The 20470-nt window shown below is 35.0% G+C and overlaps 2 protein-coding genes across 10 annotated transcripts in view; both read left to right on the plus strand.

The window, feature by feature from the left end:
- Window positions 1-3978, plus strand: part of LOC124157299 (oxysterol-binding protein-related protein 9) — a 289688-nt gene extending 285710 nt beyond the window's left edge. For all 6 annotated transcript variants that reach the window (XM_046531907.1, XM_046531910.1, XM_046531905.1 and 3 more), the window contains one exon: window positions 191-3978. In XM_046531907.1, coding sequence (XP_046387863.1) covers window positions 191-283 — 93 coding nt within the window. In that variant the 3' untranslated portion in view covers window positions 284-3978. The remainder of the gene's footprint in view (window positions 1-190) is intronic.
- Window positions 3979-7207: 3229 nt separating this feature from the next.
- On the plus strand, window positions 7208-15813 carry LOC124157302. 4 transcript variants are annotated; one of them, XM_046531919.1, is made up of 7 exons: window positions 7208-7309; window positions 7407-7559; window positions 7837-9088; window positions 9208-9444; window positions 11803-11913; window positions 14172-14238; window positions 15375-15813. In XM_046531919.1, exons 2-7 carry the CDS (start codon window positions 7438-7440, stop codon window positions 15515-15517), a joined length of 1932 nt encoding a protein of 643 aa, XP_046387875.1. In that variant the 5' UTR covers window positions 7208-7309; window positions 7407-7437; the 3' UTR covers window positions 15518-15813. The 4 variants fall into 4 exon arrangements, with proteins under 4 accessions (XP_046387875.1, XP_046387874.1, XP_046387876.1 ...); XM_046531921.1 differs by having other exon boundaries at window positions 7228-7559; window positions 7837-7994; window positions 8382-9088; XM_046531918.1 differs by having other exon boundaries at window positions 7227-7559.
- The last annotated feature ends 4657 nt before the right edge of the window (window positions 15814-20470 follow it).

Genomic DNA, 20470 nt, shown 5'->3' on the forward strand with positions numbered 1-20470 from the left:
AGCATTGGACCTTCCAATGAATAGCCATGTGCTCTACCCACAAGGCCAAAATTTAACCACTCATATGTGTTTGTAGATTGTATTTATATATGTTTTAAAATTTGTAATTCATTACGTTGAATTTAGTTGAAAGTAAAATCTTATTTACAAATCAAACTTACATCATTTCAATATTTTTACTTATACCCAGGTCTTTCATGAAGCTGGAGAAAATTGGGTGTATTGTAGTCCACTAGGAAGTCGTCTCAGTAATGACGGTGTCTTCCATCAGCCCAATGGATAGAACTGGAGTACCTCAGGGCCCTGTTGAGGGATCAATTAGGCATCGAACTTTGCCTTTCCATTTGCCTCCAAAAGTGAGAAGAAAAGGCTTTTGCGACGATTCTAGTGCCTCATCCCTTGCACCTCCCATATGTGTCTGTGAACTGATCCTCTCCAAACCTTGTGAAGGATGTCTTTCCCTGGTCGCCGAGGACACCTATTGGTGTTGTGGGCAGAACATATTGTTGCATTCACTCCAAGAGGTGCTATATTTTGTGGTGCTTCACATGGGGAGATGATGAAAAGCTATATTTTTTCTTAGTTAGCCTAGGAGAGAATTTCGTTCATATTTCAATCACAGACAAATGTTGTATCCTCTTATCCTATCTTCCACATCTATACAGTTTTGTGGCCAGTCTATTTAATGCTCACAATATGGTGTGATACCCTATGATTCCATATAAATGGACAGTTGATAAGAACAAGTGATTGATTGTTTCGAAGTGTGGTGTTCATTGCAGTAGACAATATGACTTTGTTGAAGTTGGCATTTGGTAATGGGAATATTAATCAAGTTTAATGGTCACCTGGCACTATCTTATCGGAGTATAGTGATATATTTCCTGTCCACATCTTTAGTATTTCACATAAGATTTTCAGGTACTTGTGCGACCCAAGACATGAGCAGTTATGGGTTTTACACTCCTTTTCGGGCACTCAAGAAAATCTATTGGTGGGGCATTGGTCGGAGAATCTAATAACCTGTACATATATACATGAGTGGTGCCAATGTGTGGTGTCCAAGTCCCCCATCCGTCCTAAGGATCCCTGAATTGACCATGCCTGTCATCTAGGATACGAGCCTTGTACAATAGAATTTGTACTTCAAGGAGGCTTTGTTTCATGATCATCTGTCACGTGAATGAACCTGTGTTATGATGTTAAATCACCCAATGACCTCTTTTTAGCATAATTTTTGATGAGACCAAAATAACAGTCTACTCCACATGACAACTGAACTATTTTATATCTAATGTTTCCATTTAATGCCAAATATATTGGCCTATAACTCTTTTTGGGATGCCTTGTTAGCTACATACCTAAGTGGTTACGTAGTTACTGTACCCGCATTTCAGCCGAAAGGTTGTGTGCAATATTGATATTAAAGTATGATGTGAAGAGCAAGCCTAAAAAATTTAAAACTGTTAACTGCAATAAGAATAGCTTCATAGAAATCAAGTAAGCTATTAGGAGAGAATTGAATAATTCATTTATTTACATTAAATTGTGAGAGTTTTTAAGGATTTTGACCTCCAAGCCATACAAAAATCATTGTTACATTGTTAAATATCCACTTATAGTCAAAAATAAAAATTCAATCAAAATATTAAGTACAAAATCTATGTTTGTTTGAAATTTTATTGAGTGTGCCGCAAATTGAGAATACATACTGTGCTACATATGTACTTTTAACTTACCCGTGATCATTATTCTATAATCTTTAATATTTTGTATTCTTTTCTATTAAGTGTTATTTAATTTAATAATATCATTATTGTTTTTAAAATAATTTTATTGATGAGATGTTTCTAGATGAAAACTTTGAAAATGGCCGTAGTGTTTAATTAACAGAGTTGAAATGCATTATTTTTTCAAGATTTGCTATTACATTTCCCGTATGTCAAAATAGGGTATAGAAGGACTTCTGTTGGGGGTAAATTTTAATTTTCATACTCTTCACCATTTTGTTTTTAAATATTCTATCTACATACTATGTACCTACATCTCTTTTGTAACATTTTCATTGAGATATTGTAGGAATTTGAGACTGGCTATAATCTTTGATACATCACATTCTGAAAAACATATAACCATTACCTGTTGAACTATTATGTTGCCTTATAGATAACCTCATGCATATAATAGAGGGTAAATGGCAATGGGCAGCAGTTATGCTATGATTCATGGAGCTGAGCCCTGCTCTATAACCAGAAGCTGAATACATGTTTACCTGGTGACTGAAGAAGTATGTTTGCATGCCGTTAAAGCTGCATAGTGATAGGCCTTAACATTTTAATTTTGAGAGTGCAAGTCTTGTGGAGTGATGATAAACTTAACACAATTCTTGGCCATAGATGCACTGCAGTGCAATTGAAGTTCAAGGGCTGGGAAATCACCAATCCATCTAACTGATCTATTTTTCCACTCGCCTGCATTTATTTCCAAATATTTTATTTATTACTGAAGTAAAAATCATAAATAGTTATAATTTGTGAGTTTAATATACCCATGTGTAACTATTAAACAAAGGATGGGCCTAGGGTACATTCCAATCAATTTGTGGCAACAGAGTTCTAACTCCGTATTGCATTCACAAATAAGTGATGCAACTGCTCAGTATGATGGGGAAAATTTTACACTGAAAAAATTAAATATAAATATTATGTATGGAATATTATCATAACCCTAAACCTAAATGATCCTGAGCTATGAAGCTCTCACAGTTTTCTATTTAAGTGTGATAGCAATTCCCATGGATTTTTCATCACCTGGACTTGACAGATATCTGTTCTCCAGTGCTGACTTGTGATTAGGGAGAATTTGTTGTTATTAAAATCTTGTTATTAATCCTGTGGCCCTTTGAATATTTCTTTTCCTGAAAGTTATCCTTAATGAGTACGGATGCATGATGATACTGTAAACAAAATCTAAAATGAGGGAGAACCAACTTGAAGGTAAAAAATCTGTATAAAAAATGTCTTCGTTACTCATTGAAATATTTTATTTATGAATTTTTTTATTACCAGAGGTTACAAATTAGCTGTATGGAGGAAGTGGGTAATAGGCTACATATTTGCAATGTTTTATATTGCAAATATAATTTTCCTGTATAAAAAATATTGTTTTGGCAAATGAAATGGAAAAACCCCAGGGTTATGAAATAATCATTTATTCTGGAGTTAAATGAATCAAAGGTATTTCAGGGAATGGCTCAAGTATTATGAAAATTGGTGATACAAGAAAACTACCAGCGGAGCTGTAAAATTTAATTTTGAATTGAGAATCTTAATCCCAAATCTTTCACAGATTTTGTGTAACCAACATAATTCTTTTTTTTTTAACAAATCTATATTAAGGACACTAATTTGTTTAGTGAAAAGGTGCCTAAACTTTATTGATGATTTTCTAATTAAATTTGCAGGCCCAAGGTTACATCTCGATTCACAATTAGAAAGAATGGAATTATTAACTTGTGTACACTGATAGTGATTAACTTTGGCTATTTTAAAATCCAATGATATGATGTGTTGTTTTAAACATGGTCAAACTAATTACACGCACTGATGAAACAGTTTGTTTACAGCTTAAGAAAAGGTAAAATATAATTTATACATTTTAATTTACAAGTTTCAAATCGAACATTATTTATGCCATAGAGGTGCTTGTGATAAAAATAAAACACTTTCAGAAGTACAAATTATATGAGGTCTTACCATAATTGCTTCTGAAATACCTTGTGAAGGAAATTCTGATGCACCAGCTGTTTATGGTATTCAATGTCTTCGGTATCTGGTTTATTGTGAGACTGTTGTGGGGATGGTTGGAAGGCTGCTACTGAGTATATTACATAAACAGAAAATCATTGTCTACGTTATGCCCTGTAATACACTGTTGTTACAACCGTAGGGTATAAATAAATTTATGTAGCCAAATGTAGTCTCTTTTTTCATTCTGAATGGATATCCATTCCTACTGATCCTGGTAATGGCGTTATTAAAAACTTTTTTTATGGAAAATTTAGAGGAGGGAATATTTAAATAAGCTGATATATAATTACATGGCCAAGTTAGATTTTATGTCTATATTTTGGAATTAATCAAATTCAAGTAGCACTATCCCATAGCTCTTAACAAACACTGTACGGTAGTTCTAAACGTGTGTTTTAACTGAAATATTAACTACCAGGTGCCTGATAAATTTTGAAATGGTAGAAGATATTAATACAAATAATATGGGAATAATAGACGTGGAAGGAGAAGGGCAAATGAGCTGTCTTTGAGTCGCTGGAAAGAAGAAATGCTGAAGAAGACGAGAGGAATTCTCATTTAAAATAGTTGAAAAGTTATTATCTATTAGGTGACTTCATTCAATGTAGAATGTGTCTTAAGAAATTTCCTTGATATAAGTTACACTTTCTTTGAAGGCCTGAAACTGGCCAAAGCTGGTTCTCAAATAGACTACACACAATGGAAGAAGGGAGGAGAATGAAGGTCACAGCCATGGATGGACCACAGCAAGGAAGTTAGTAATGAAAAAAATCTCACACGTGTGTGACCAAGGAAATTACCCTAAAAGAATTGTCTCTCATAGTAGCATCAGCCAGGGGTGCAACCAGGAAGTACGACTAGGGGAGTTTTAGGCGCAACTAAAACTGGGGGGCTGGGGATATGGCATACCCGCCAGGCTAATTGAGATGTGCGGAGACCTTTCCCCAGAAAATGTTTAAGATCAATGGTTCAAAATGGTGAGTTTAAAGGCTTTCAGAGGGATATTTTATTAATATCTACAGTATTCTATAAGTAATATTAATCCAATTAGGTAAAATGGATTTAACTTAAAAATTTCTCCCAGTTCTTGGAGCTGGTTTATCCCCCGAAACCTCCCCCTCGCTGCACCACTGGCATCAGCCACATGTATAGCTCAAAGATAGTATTAATTAACAACATGACAATTGTTCAATAAATAACAGTTCCCTCTCAAATGTCTTCCGCTGGGTTTACTGTTTTTTTTTTTTTAGATCTCTCCCCCATGCTAAATGACCAATCAATAAAAAAAAGAGGGCAAAGCATACAGATTTAGAAAGAACATAAATATTAAATCACTGAGGCGCTTTTTTTGCATAGGAACTGAACCCTTCATTCACCGGAAATCTACACTAAATTACATGATCAACTATAGTTGATAAATGTACTAAAACAAAATATCTTGTTGGTAAGTTCCAATTTAGTAAAAGTAATTGCGAAGAACCAGCAACGTAATGTTATTCAAATGACGTGATTCCACAGTTGTAAACATCATGCAATTGTTGTTACTAATATTAGCTGTAAGCATATGGATGAACTAAATCATGTGAATGGGTATGGTCCCACCTGCGTGACACCAAAGAGGAGTGATGATACACATAGGTCTTGTGAACTGATGAAAATAGCTGTTACATTTTGGGTTTGAAACCAGAGCACTGGTGGAAAAGCATGCTCTGGGTGTTGCAGAACAGTTATGACAAGCATTTGCTGTGGAAATTATATGTAGAAAACAACTATAATCTTTTTTGTCTGAAGATTTTTGCAGCTTCTTTTATCCGCCTAGTCAGTTCCTACCGCAGAAAATCCTTGGCCTTTGGCCTTATAAGAGAGGCCGTCAAAATAGCGAAGAGGCCAAATAATTTCAGTAGGGAGAATGGATATAACCTCAGCTGGATATGGAAAGGGTTCCTGGCCCAATCTAATGCCCAACGGCCATCGCCTTCCATTGGAAATTCAATTCGGGCCAACAATGGGATAATGCATCCTATATAAGATTGGGACAAGAATGTTTCCCACTCGTTCCTTGAAAACACTTCCAGTAGGAGTGTAACGTCGAGCAGAAAATGTTACCAACGCAGCATTTCCCAAAAGGAACTGACAAGATAACTACATTTGTTCTTAAAAATTCAACTGGTAAGAATTGAGTTGTTTGGTAAAGAAAATGCTTAATGTTAAAATATACATATTTTATCATCATGATGGTTACCTAATTAAAAGATGTCATCATTTCCAGGCTTCCTCATTCGAGGAGCCTCTTATAGACAGCAATACGAGAAACAAGAGTTTCGTAAGGACCCAAAGAGCATTGTCCCAGACCTAAAGCAATGATCCTAATTTAATGTTATAAATATTACATTATTATATACATTTCATTACAAATGCCAACTTCCCCACAAAACCTCTGCCATTAACACTACCACCACTACTCCAGCCATGGCTCCCTAGTCCCGTGTATGCATTCCTACCTGCCAGTAGTCATGGTAGGTTGCAGCACCCTCCATAAAAATGAATGTTACCAAAAAGTTTGATTATGTCTCTATTATTCTGGATAAATAAGGTGCTTTGACTTTCCTGGGGCATAATTTAATCGCCGTCTACATTTATGTATGAGTTCAAAGTATGGATGGTAAGTGATATTAACTAACTCCAACGCAAGGTATCAGTAAATATCTTTCCCAGTCAGTAAAGGCAAGTTACCAAACCAATGATCGCACGAAATGACACATGCAGTCAAAGTCATCCATTTCTAGGACGGTTAGAACCAAATATACTTACAATGGTTGAGAGCAGAAAAAATGATCCATTCATTGCACCAATAAAACTAAAAATGCAGGAAAATACACACAACTCACTTTTAGAGAAAATTATCGAGGTTATTAAGGTAAAGCGTACAGACAAGTTGGCATCGATCAAAGGAATTTAATTAAACGGAATGTAAGTAGTGTAAAGCGTAAATATTTTACGCTGCGTATGAAAATAAAATTTCAACTGCTACATAGAAATAAATATGGGCAACATACCATGACCATGGAAGCTTAAGTATTCCGATTCAAAAGGGAAACAAAGGATCTTAGATTATCGTTTGAATTTCATATTCCCCTCACATGCACCGCAAATCAACAGTAACAACATCTATGAGATAAATTTTCAACTAGTTATGAGATGGGGGGGATGGGGGCTATTTATCGCTTGAATTAGTCCATATTTCACAATGTTTTCGATTTTTAATGTTAATTAATCCATAACACATGGTCAATATGTATTATAGTCAACTTATACAGAATTCCTGAATATTTGTGTCAATAATTTCCTGCACTTGCACGCGCGGGAAAAAGGAGCGCTATCGCAGTTTGAAGTGGGAGAATTGTGAACTAAATAATTTCATTTAATTTTTGCCGCGCTCGCCAAGGTACCGGTCGTCACGTTCGAGTCAATTTCGTGTGTGAGTCTGTGCCTGTTTGAAAGTGAGGAAACGGTTGTGAATATAATAAATACGGTTGTGTTTAAGATCTTACGAGCAGCATAAGAATTATTGTGCATTAAATTTAATCCTTTCTAAAGGAAGTCATTCATTGACGGAGATCTTCAGGACATGGCAGAAATAGAATCGTATTGTGACAGCGACGAAGAGATATTTTTTGGGCCTGTCACGGATAAGGAGAAAAAAATATATGAAAATTTACGTCGACGGGCATTGGAAAACCAAGGATATTGGTAATTATGTTTTTATATGTGATCCTTTGCAAATTGACGTTCGAGTTGTTTGTTTGAATTGGTATCCCATTCAGTAGAATTAGAGATTCATCATTCGGTCTTCATTGGGCTAAGACACTTCGCTCATTTTCAAGCTTATTGTCCTTTCTCTTAATCGTTTCCCGAAATTATTTTAATCCGGTGCATAATTATGTAACAATGTCATTGAACATAATGTTTGTTCAGTTTATGAACTTCATAAGCTTGCATTTCACCCGTGTATTTCATTTATCCTTAGTCTACCCCCTGCCGAAGATACCTGCTCGAATTCACAGGATGGTGAAGAGGGACTACACACGCTTGCAATTGCCGCTCATATGCTCAGCCTGTCATCTGGAGATAGTGGTAACTGCGATGATGAAGCGACTAATATTCCGCCTGATAGCTGTCAGCCGAGTGAGTGTGTCACTTTGCTACCTCCTGTCGAAACTATAACGCGTGGAATCTCAGCGGCTGCAAATGAAGGAAGCCACCTTGAGATGGATGCAGTGAAATTTCTCTCGCGTCATCTCCCGGACCAAAATCAATGTGGCTTTTCTCATTGCCCTGCTGAGGACAGTAATATTCTTTATGACTCATCTAATGTCCACTTTACCAGTTCTGTGTCTTTTGCGGAAAATGGACATGAAGCCTTGTCTTATTGGAGTACAAACAACTCTGCTAGTATGATCAATTTCGAAGTTGATCATATTAGGCGAGAGGAAAATGAAGCAGATGAGAGAATGACAAACTTGACGAATGATGTGGCGTACATTTCTGATGTGAATGTTTTTCATTCCACAGAAACGGAACAAGATGCTGACACTGAATCAAAGTATGAAATTTTAGATAAGAAAGTACCTGTTATGAATTGGGATGATGTGAGTGAAATTAGTAAGGGTGAATTTGGTATCAAGCTATCCGACAATGAAGAGGAAATTGAGAAAGCAAAGCGAGTTCTCAAAGTTGAGGAAATAATCAAATTTTTAGCTGAAGATGAAAAGTCTGAAGCTCAAGACTTGAACACTTACAGTGAAGATGAGAGGTTGAACAATTCCAGTGATGCTCAAGACTTGAAAAATTCAGGGGATGCTTCTGCATTTGAGCTTAAAACAGAGACTGTGATGGATGTGCCTAAGGATGCCCACCAATCACATAGTTTGCCCAACAGTGCAGTAAAAGTGGAATCGACAAAGAGAGTTGGGACTGGTGTTCCTACTCCTTCGGGCAGCATGAAAAAACCTCCTATGGGGTCCTCACTGAAGAAACCTTCAGCAATGAGAGTGCCGACACCTAAAGTTACTCCAGGGATGGAGAAGAGACCTGCCACACCAATACCAAGAAGAACTCCCAATACTGGCACAAAACACCAAGGTACCCCTCGACCATTGGTGCCCCTTCAGTCGCCTGCTCTCAATGCAACTTCGTCTAAAACTTGTGCTCGTTCCCTCTTGCAAGGATCTACTCCTAAGCAAGAGGAGGGAACTACTTTCAAAACTCCCAATGCTAAGGTATGCGTAATCGTTTATTATAGATCCTGCAGTATTTGCAATGGAATAAAGAATCAATAATTTTACCCAGAATTAAAATATTAATGTCAAGTTGTAGTAATTACAGTTTTGTATTTCAGCCCAAGCCATCCACTGGAAGTAAAATTCCTCATTTAACGGGTTCTTTCAGCCCTTCAGTGAATAAAAGCAAGAAATTTGCTGGGATTGTAAGCCCTGTGTCACAGTATATTCGTAATAAGCCTGTTACCTTAATTGTGAATAAAAAACCCAGTGCTGTACCTACCCTAACGGCCCATGCTGGTAGAGCGGATGCTGAAAACAAGCCTCCGAAAGCATCAGATTGTGCAGTGCCAAAGGTAAATGTGCAATATGATCTTATTAGTAACTAATTTATTTTCTCCATCTGGAAAGAAATTGTCCCTGGCTTGCTTTGTGGGAATCTTTCATCATTTTTGATGAATCAGTTGGGTTGAGCCCACAAGACAAACTGTATAGATAGATAAATAGATAGATAGAATGTGTTATTCTAAAGATCTTTAGAATAACACATTCTATTTTCAAAGTGATCAAATGTTTGGGGTCAAGATCTATTTCATGCATTGATAGGAAGAGGTGGTGTTAGGAATTGTGAATTTAAGTCACTGGCTGTGGGTGGAGATAATGCTAGGATTAGTGTGGAAAAGAAAAAAATGGAAGGAAGGACGCTAGGTTGGGTTGAGTTATGCTCGGTGATATATCTGGAGAAAGGCAAGGGCAATCCATTTCCTCAAATACCTATCTAGATGGTGCTTATTTTTTATGATTTCTTTCTTAATCACAATGGCAGCCACTTTCCCTCATAACTTCATTAGAGAAACAGTGATATTTCTAAAAATATATTATAATTTAATTATTTTCATATTTTATTTTTATAATTTAATTATAATTTATTAATATAGTATAATATTTACTGCTTAGTCATAATCATTGTCTTTATTCCATCCGTCTCCATCTCCTTACCTACTGTGAACAGATTTATGATGAGCAAAACAGGTTCATGTGGTGTGAGTCCTCTTTTTAAGTTACAAAAATGTGTACGCACAATAGGGGAAGTATGCTAGGCTTCCAGGCATTCCTGATTTCTTCTACGATATTCCATTCACCCTCGAATTTTGGCTGTGTTTCACCTGATATTCTGCTGATCACATCAGCATTAAAGAAATAGAAATTTCAAGGAATTGTTTGTTTCAATACATACCTATCTGGTTTTCCATTCTTTTGATAATCTTGGTTGGTTTATTCTTTGATTCAAGCATGTCTAGGGTGAAAATCTTCGATTGCTCTTCTAGGTCTCGGGAATTCACAGTTCATATATTAGCAATGTTGAAAGTATACTGCCAAAGTATGGAATCTACTGCCTATTTTTAATTCTAAAAAAGTTTTGGTCAATTCTGAATTGAATAGTAATACATAATTCTTTTAAAAGTCACTGAGTGAGTCATTTTTTTAGCAAATGTTTAAATTTCTTACTTAATGTGTGAAAAATTATGAAATAACTTCTTTCCAACAGCCTCCTTTTTAGAATCAACTGAACCTTTCATAAAATCCGAATAAATCAGCTTAATGCTTACCTCAAAATACCATTGCTTGCATGAAAAATCACTTCTTCTGAAGACACTGTCAGGCAGTGGCACCATTCAATTCATATTCAGCTGACATTTAAATTTTGTATTCATATAACCCGACAAATTGCCATTATTCTGGGTCTGGCAGGAGTTGTTAGGATACCTGCCATTATCCTGTTCGAGAACACCAAAAATTCAGTGATGAGATATTTACCACCCGAGTTTGACACATTATTTAATAAAGTCCTTTATTTTTTTGGCAAAGAATGAATTATTATACCAATTTATCCTTAAAAGTATTTCTCTTATTTTATAATCCCTTTCAGCTGTGAAGATAGAGTATGTATAGTTCTCAGATGATGATGTCTGTATACTCTGACAGGTAGTATCTGTTCTTAATTGCTCTAGCAAACTTAGGCTAATATTTTGCTCTGAGTCATGCTGTTTGCTCATTGCAGTTTTTGACACATTAAGTTGAATTCATTTGTGCTTTATTTAGTTCATGAATCGAACCTTTCTGCACTGTATTCCACGTACTGCTGCATATTTTAATTGCTGCCAGACGAATGCAAAGTAGAACCTCTCTTGTGTTTTTTATCTCAAGACTTCTTATAACAAGCAAATAAATATGTTTGGATGCATAGTAGCTTCAGCAGGATTACTTCTACTGACTTCTGTTATCCCTTCCACTTAATCTAGTTGTTCTTGGTTTTATTTACCTGTCACATTTAATTATGGTACCCCTGCTGAATGTGATTCTTTTAATCAAGTCCTATAAGATAGATGCTATCCGTGATTTCCGAGTTGGTTTTTTTGTTTTGGGTGTCAAATATAGCCTTTAATTTGTTTTGGGGACATCAGTATAAAATTGGGTAGTGCTTGTATTTCAGTTGTTTTCTCTTGTAGTGTTGGTGATGTTTCATTGCTTTTACTCTTACTCTTGGAGAGGTTCACACTACTAGAGATGTTTTATTTGCAAAAGTATATCCTTCACCACACTTTTTCGTTTCCTAAATTTGTTTGTCCTTACCTTTGTGTAAAGAAGATAAAAGTGACCTCTCTACCTCTCTTGTAATCTTCCGCTGGTTGATAAATGTTGGTTTTGAACAGTTGCAGTCTTTGCCTGACATGGTTGGTGAGAGGGGTCCAGAGAATATCGACATCACAAACTATTCTACGTTGCCTGAAGTGAACTTCAAGAGTGCCTTGCCAGTGAAGATTGTGAGTTCCAGTCAAAGACGGTTGAAAAGTGCTATTCCAGTAGGAAATTTTATTAAGAATAAGGGAAAAAAGAGTCTTTCCCATCAATAGTAATTTTGATCCATGACAAATGCTCAAAGTGTTTGCTATGTCCAATTGGGACAATCATGAACTATACCCATATCTCCCAGTGCTCACCCAAAAACTTGATACCCAGTCTTTATACTATGGGCCATCTCAGATGCATGATGATGATCCTGGCTGTACAGGCCCTCAATACTCATAACATTGTTATGATTAGGGTGGTGGATAGTGTTGCATGAAGTTCGTCCAATGTCATCATTCAAAAGTGAACAAAAATTTATTTTCCAGCTGTTACATTTATTTTTACATATTCTCATATCATATTTCCATTCAATTACTTTTTTGAAGTATTTATTGTTCTTTCATATATATTTGTGAGCGAGAGCATTTTTGTTGCATTCCAAAGGTGACGGTCTGTTAGAAATCCATTCGCAGAAACACAAACAAGGAAGGAGAAATGTTTTCAGTTTATTATATTTTTCTGAATTCTTTATTCAGTACATTACTTTATGTGCAGAGACAATAACTGGAAGAAAACTTCCATGCTTTCTGGTTGAATTTTAGTAGAACATGACGTGATAATGATTTGTGCCATAATATTCGTATCAATTTAAGTTGCCAATAATAAATACATGTGATAAAATCATATAATGAATAAAATGGATGACAAGGCAAAGGTGCATAGTAGCTACATATTTGTAGTAGTTATTAAATATCATTATAAGGAAGCAAGTAAGGGTTTTCATTTGAATCATTCTTATGAATATATATCTTTTTATTTATAACTGAATTGGGACACATTTCAGAAATAGAATTATAAGATGGCAGCAAAATCTGACCTCTAGCTATTAGAAATTATCAGGGAAAAACCATTGTAGTGATAAAAATTGTGAATACCAACACTTCCATTCAATTTTGCATAGCTTCTTTGTTTTTTCATGTTTTTGACTCATTGGTGCATATATAATAAAGAAGAATTTTAAGTATATTGCATTTCTTTCCGAATTTTAAATAATTCTTTTCCTACAATTCCCTTCAAAAGGTCATGCATATTACCTAGGTTTGCTATTGCAAGTAGCCATAAAACTCCTAATTAGGTCAATACCAAATATATGCCTTTATTTTTTTCATATACTCCTTCAACTCGTTATTTATGTTACCTTTCTATTTTCGATTAGTCCTGTTAGACAGATATTTAACATTTTTTTCTGGATCAGTTTTTATTTACTTGAGAGCTGTGCCTTGTGGATTTAAAATACATATGTATCAGAATTATTGGCAGAGAATCTATAAGTTGGGTGCCAGATAAAAATGCTTTCCTGAGAGATTCTATGCTAAGATGTATGGATTAATAAAGCTCAGCAGTAGTAGTGTTTCAAACTTCATAATTTTGTGGTACTTCCTTACTCATGATCAAATTTTTCTTTTTGTGTCAGATAAACTTATGTATAAGAATTAACAGGGTTGCATGTTTTAGGTTGATGCCTATTCACCATGTCTTTTCATTTGTTTTAATGAAACCCTTAGTATTGTGAAGTTTGAGTATTTGAAGTGAGTATTTGAAGTATTTGAGGTTAACCATTTGAGCAACAAATTCATTAAAGCCTGTTGATCATCATCACTGATAGTTATCAACCCTTAGGTTGGTTTTTGGCAGCTCTCCATTCATACCCCATATTGGTTTACCTTTCAAGGCCTGCATATGCTTACTTTTTACATCCTTAATCGCCTGCACTATGTATCTTATCCATGGCCTACCTCTGCCATTCTTCCGTGTCCTTGCAATGATAATTTTAATTATTCCATCGTGTCTTATGATTTGGCAGATTAAATTTTCCCATCTTTTACCCAAGGATTTCAAAAGACTTCTCTCTGTCATTCTTCTTTCAACTTCCACACTACTCACACGGTCTATCCATTTTATGTTCATCTTTCTTCTATAATTAAATCGGGGAAAATCTCCTGCAGAGAGTTGGTTGACTGATGATTTTGGTGATATTTATTGATTTAGTACACAGAGTTCCAGTATTCGTAAATAAGAATTCAATTTGAAAATTAATGCATTACTACATAACTTAACCTTAGCTGAAGCATGAAACTGGTGCAGGAGTGAGTGCATCCAACTCTCTGCAAATATGTATATGATGCTGTTTCTGTGACCTCATTTTCATTATGATTTGGATTTTTCTTACTAGTGCTCCCCATTTGCAAGCCCTAGGACTCCAAAGAGTGGGAAAACTGCTATTGTGACCAAACATTTAGGTAAGCTTGATACTTTAATTCAAAATTTTAACTTAGGGTGCACTTTTTAATTTGATACCTAAAATTACTGTAGTAAATAATAAATTATTCCTTAGTGAGTTCTCCATAAATATCAAATTTTATTCTGCGGTAGATTAGTTGCCATGCAGCATTGTCTAGTAATTCAGAGTATGCTGTTTGGAAGTCCAAATTCAAACGCTATTATTTGCCTCAGCATTTTTTGTATCACTTCCATTTAAATTTTATTGCAAACTAAATTTTTGAAATGCTCATATGGTCTGAAGAAATAATGTATATTTTCTTGCTTGCACATTACCTGCGTGGATTGTGCTCCCATGAGTAATTGGTTGGTGAGCTTAGTACTAAGAACAATGGAAATAGGTTAGGCTCCATATTTTACATGTAATGGTAACTAGGGAGCTTTCAAGAAAAACACAATTTAGAAAGAATGGCTTTGCTCCAAAGAAACTCCTTAAATCTGTATCTCTCTACGTTTAAATGATCTATACTGATTCATGAGCTTTTTTTTAACTAAAGAAAGGAGGGAGCCAGACTGGATTCTATTCCTAGAAAAAAAATTTTCCTAACATTTATGAATCATAAAAGAATTATTATCAACCAACAGTGAATTTGAATTGAATTAAAATGCTTCCAAAATCATTTGAACTAAAGATATCATTATAGTTTTAGTCATGAACAGAAAGATAAGAAAAAAAGAGATAGGAAAAAAGTGAATTATCTTGACTGACATTATTGCTGTTGTTGGACATGAAATTATTAACTGTTTCATGTTCTTTGTGGATAATGTAGTAAACAAGTGTAGTTTTTTAAAATTCGTAGAATATGCATGCAATGAAATGATATTTTCACTGGCAGATATGGTAACTGCATGAATGCAATACGACTAGTTCATGATATGGGATGGCTGTAAAAAAACAATCAAAACCAAGTACATAGATCAATATTTGGATTTTGAATGGTCTCATTGTGAGTCTATGAAATGATGTTGATAAACACCTTTACTGGATTTTCTTGGTTATGATTTGTAACATTTTGTGTGTGAAATTCTCTGGTTGTCACTCTTGTATTTTTTTGATCTGTTATGATTGAGAAAATTTTTAAACGTCAAATTTCAGGTCACATTAAAATATCCTCATCTGAAGCTGGAAAAGTGCCACTAGCTTTCGAAGGCCAGGAGAGTTTGATACCAGATGGAGAAGTATCATTGCTGTTATCAAAGGAAGTGGAACTTCACACCCCAACACTCCTTAGAAATTAATATTTCGATTGACTATTGTTAATATCTCATTTCACCCTATGCCTAAGCTTTATTCATTTGTATGTTTAACCATTCTTAAAAACTATTTATTTTCTTATATGTATTGCATGTGCTGTGAGCAAATACCTTAGGGTATTTATTTTGGTTTTCATTGTGCGCTTTATCTAATATTTTGAATATGAAATTTGCCTCTTGGTTTATAGTTACCTGCACTCATTGTTCATGTTATTTCAATATAAATCATGCTTTGCCATTGTTAGAGTTATGAAATCAGGTAATAAACAATTTTATTCTCAGATTCTTGATTTTTTTCCCATTCATGTAAATTATTATTACCACAGGCCATGTGGTTGGGCTTTGAAATTACATTATCATGTAATTCACATTCAGTAATATCTCATGGTAATTTCTGTTTCCTTCGGTTTTAACTTGAATCTTTTATCTGTTCTAATGTATGGCTCATTAAATGCATATTGTATTTTTTTTAAGTTAACTCCATTTCAATATTTTAAACTAGTTACAATAAATATGATTCCTCTCCACAGCATTCTGTGCTTCCTGTATCCATAGGTGGATTTACTAGGGTTGCATGGGGGCAATTATCACATTCATGGTGTACTATGGAGTCAATTATTAAAGCTTTGAGCCCAAGGCAAGAAGACAATTTGCCAATCATTGGTCATTCACTAGTCTACGCTCATCATAAATAAGCATCATCCAAGAGGGAAAGGGGCTTGAAAACTGTTATTACACATGTAACTTATTAAAATAAAGAGTATTTCGTACATGAGTAATTGTTGTATGTTGTTTTTAATCTCAAATATGGGAAGACCATTTGCCTGTCCGACCATTGAGCCCCCCACAAAAAATCTTGGATCTACCTTTGCCTGCATAAATCATATCACTCATTGAGGAATAAAAAAATGATTAATGCTATTGAAAAAATAACTATGTTCTTCCATGAAATGACACTAGGTAATTCAAATACATGTGTAACTATTCATACCTTAAAGCCACATTTGTCATACTGTTATGCTCCTTTGAAAAAAATGAAATTCCAGAAAAATGTTCATGAAATGATCAAATATTTTGCTCTAATTAGTAAATATCATATCTAGGTTTAGTCACGAGAAACTTTAAAGAGAAAACGCTTTGGTAATATCCAGACCATTCCCCCTATCCCAAAGATTATATACTCTAGACCCTATCCTATCTCCGTATAATTTGAAATCGGCGCCAACTAAGGCCATTCATTGGCAGCGCCACTCCCCCGCTCAATTGTTTCGGTAAGAATACGAACTAATTCAAGGTCGTGGAAGAGCACTTTCTCGATTTTGAGAAATTTCTTCAAAATTCGTGGAAACGAAAAGTGCAGCGAAAGGCTGTTTCAAGGTTAGTTTGGGGGGCGAAGCCTTATGACCATCGACTGCAGGGCGCTCTCAAGGTTGTTCAAGGTGACGTAGAGGGATCAGTGCTCTGCTCTCGGACGAGTCGAAAGGAACACAGGGAAATCAGGGAAAATCAACAGGAGCCGTGACATGAGAACAAATGAAGTGAGACAATTCATAACTACTGTACGAAAACGCTTGTAAATCCCCTCCAACGATTCAGTGCGAAACGATTCTGGTGTCGAACTACACTTTATTTTTATAAGAAATTTTTGGCATGTAATTTAAGAAAAGTTAACCTTCTACCAGAAAGTGAGAGATTATTATCAGTCGTGAATATTGAATGCGCATCAAGTTTGCCAGGAGTCGAGCTTCGAGCATCACGGCGCGGGGCTGTCTGAGCGAGGGGACGGAGGGGAAAGTGAAAGTTACTCGCAGCGGTCATCGGCTACGCAAGTTCCATACTTTTTGCTAATATTAGATTAAATCGTAATGAAGTACTGAATAAAATTTGCGATCTTACGCAAACTATGGTGGACTTTCAGATTTCGAAAAATAATTTATCCAAGCGATGAAAATAGATGAACGAGAAACTAATGGGAACATGTCGGCATGGCTGCAGAATAATTAAAAATCGAAGTTCTTATTGAACTTCGGAGTTATAATTTACGTATTCCGCAAAATTCATAACGAAAAGTGGGCTCCCCTATTTTTTGTATGATAGATTCCGCTGGATTTTCTGGTATAATCTTCTTTATTTACATGAGTTCAATGATACATTATTTTGAAAAAGATCCCCCGAGATTTTAAACAGATTCATTATTACGCCAAATAACTATAGAGCAAATAAACGTATACAGTAAAGGAAAGCAAAATAATCTTTAAGAAAATAATAATTAATATAATTGTATCGCACTCATTGTTTTTCGTAATAAATATTTTTAATGATTCTTTGCCGAACAATTTTTATAATTCACAAGTTGGAATGAGAGTATAACATTACTCCTCCTGAAAATTTTTATTTAATGTAAAAGTATCCAAATTTGATGAAGCTTATAATTTCCATTGATGCGTTGCCAAACGGCAAGGGCGGCATCGGATGGTGCAGAGTACCACATGTACGGCTGGATAAATTTTAACATTTTTACTAATCAACAATGAAGCAAGCGATGCATCGATGCTATTTATTTGAGTAGCCTTTAATTGATTTATCTTATATTTTAGCCACTTCAGGCAAAATAAAATGCTCTAATAGTGTTTTTCAGAAATAATAAATTTCAAATTTGACAAAGTACCTACCGATTTTGAGGAGCGCAGAAAAAAAATTTTCGAAATCCATTTTTTTGGATTAATCCTCAATAAATTTATTAATAAGAAGGGTTAACAATTATCCTTATAAATTTGAGTAAAACCTAAGAAATATCACAGTAGCGAGGTCACAGGCTAAAGTGTATAAATTTTACGGTACAGCGGCACATCACTTTGACGCAGTCAACGGCTGGAGTGAGCTCTACCCTTACCTTTTCAAATAAATCTTCGGGTCCGAGCAGTGACGGGAGCAAATTTATTGTCATTAGACGAAACTTGGGTAATAAGCATTAAAAGGATTTCAACATACATATTCATTTTAGGGAAGGCAATCTATTTTTACAGTGAATTCAGCTGGTAACTTTAATAAGTTTTTTATTATTGTTAAATTGCAGTTACATTTTACGCATCTCCTTTGATAAAAAAAATGGAAAAACAGCAGACGCTGCCGCATTGTAGAAAAATATTTCCAAGCAGAGAAACAAAATTTTCTGTGAAAATAAAGAAAATAATTATGAATAGCAGGCTTCTGTAAAATTAAAAGCAAAAACAAATTACGAAAAAATAATGCCGACTCCGTGAATCGATCCTGGGACCTCCGGTCAAGAGTCGTACACCGTAACCATTTTATTATTACATATTATTATTATTATTATTACATATTGCTGCACGTAGGCTATTGCCTGGTGGCAGCAGTATATTTACACACAAGAATAAAAAATCTACCTATCTAATAACGAAGTACAATTCAGAAAAGGCACCTATAATAAAAAATAATACATAAATTCTAATATCATACAACTAACAATTGAACACTGACCCAAATAACCCAATTTCAAACTCTCCCTAATAAACCACTATGTAATTAACCAATAAATCATGAACACTTATTCCTAAAAATGTTCGCATTTGCGGGGAAGATCTTAAAAATAATTTGTGGTAGGTTGTTCCACTCCTTTATTCCTTTATGCAGGAGGGATTTTTTCAAAATATCTTCTTTCTTTTTTTTTAAACTTAATTTTGAATTTGTGATATTTCCTTCCTATGTAGCAGGGAGAGTCCAGCTTTTCGACCCCGCTCTTTTTCTTTGCTTTCTACCCTTTTGTTCTAGGAGAAATTAATTCTCAATTTTGGTTTACAAGACCAATGTTTTAATAAACTACTGTAACTAATGTTAATTCTTTATAAGGTTATTTTTTTCTTTTTCTTTTTCTGTGGTTTATTTTCTTTTGTAAGTAAGCGTAAACATTTATTGTCTACTTTACTTAGGCTTTCTACCCTTTGTATTTCATTCTTAAATGACGCCGGTTTTCAAGGGAATTTATATTTGGCCTGTAAATGTTTAATCACATTTTTTGTTTAAACTATTGGTTATACAACCCCATATGGGAAGTGATTCGTGGAGAGCTCCCGATGACCTACAACACTACAAAGTTTGGTTGAAATCTGAGACCCAGTTTTATGGCACTCTTGTAAGCGTTTTAAAGGGGAGGGCAGAGTGAATGCATTCCTCGCCTATGAATATCCCATGCCGTAAATAATTAATTAATAATAATAATTAATTATTAAATAGTAATTAATTCAATAATAAATGGTACCAAAATATAGTCGGGTACTGAAATTTTTCCTATGATCTATTCCACGTGTAGGGACACTAAGGGAATAAATCGATAAGATGGTGAATCAACGGTAATAATTTATCGCAATAGGTACTCTCGCGCACAGGGGTAAATTTGGTGAAGGCCGGCCCTGAATACCGAATAAAATGAGTTACATTCACACGGCGAACGATATACTCCAAATGATAACCGTTGACCACAGAGAGGAAGGCAAAGGTACCTGCTGCACATGATTACTACAACTCGAGGTCAAAATATCTTGACTCATTCGAATACTGGAAAATAAAATTCGTTTTGTGCATTCCTCACTGATAATTTATAACTGTGTTAACTATTGTCGGAAATAAAACATTAAGGTGGAACACCAAAAGCGAATTTTATTTTCCAATATCGTGGTTCCACAAAGTGAAGCCTGAAACTTTAGACAGGACCCCCACACCCCATTGGTAGAAATGTGTGCCAAGAACCTGCGGTTTAGTGACGAAAAATATGAAAGAGCCAAATGATCATGTTAAAGAACAGAGTAAACTTCATGGTGACCATGAATAGAAATTATACGGTTCATCGATTGTGTTGTTAAGTAAAAAAAAGGAATAGGGATGGTACTCCGAAATAAAAGTGTAACGGAAGCAACAGCT

This window comes from Ischnura elegans, chromosome 4, assembly GCF_921293095.1.
Source record: "Ischnura elegans chromosome 4, ioIscEleg1.1, whole genome shotgun sequence".
NCBI classification, from domain to species: domain Eukaryota; kingdom Metazoa; phylum Arthropoda; class Insecta; order Odonata; family Coenagrionidae; genus Ischnura; species Ischnura elegans.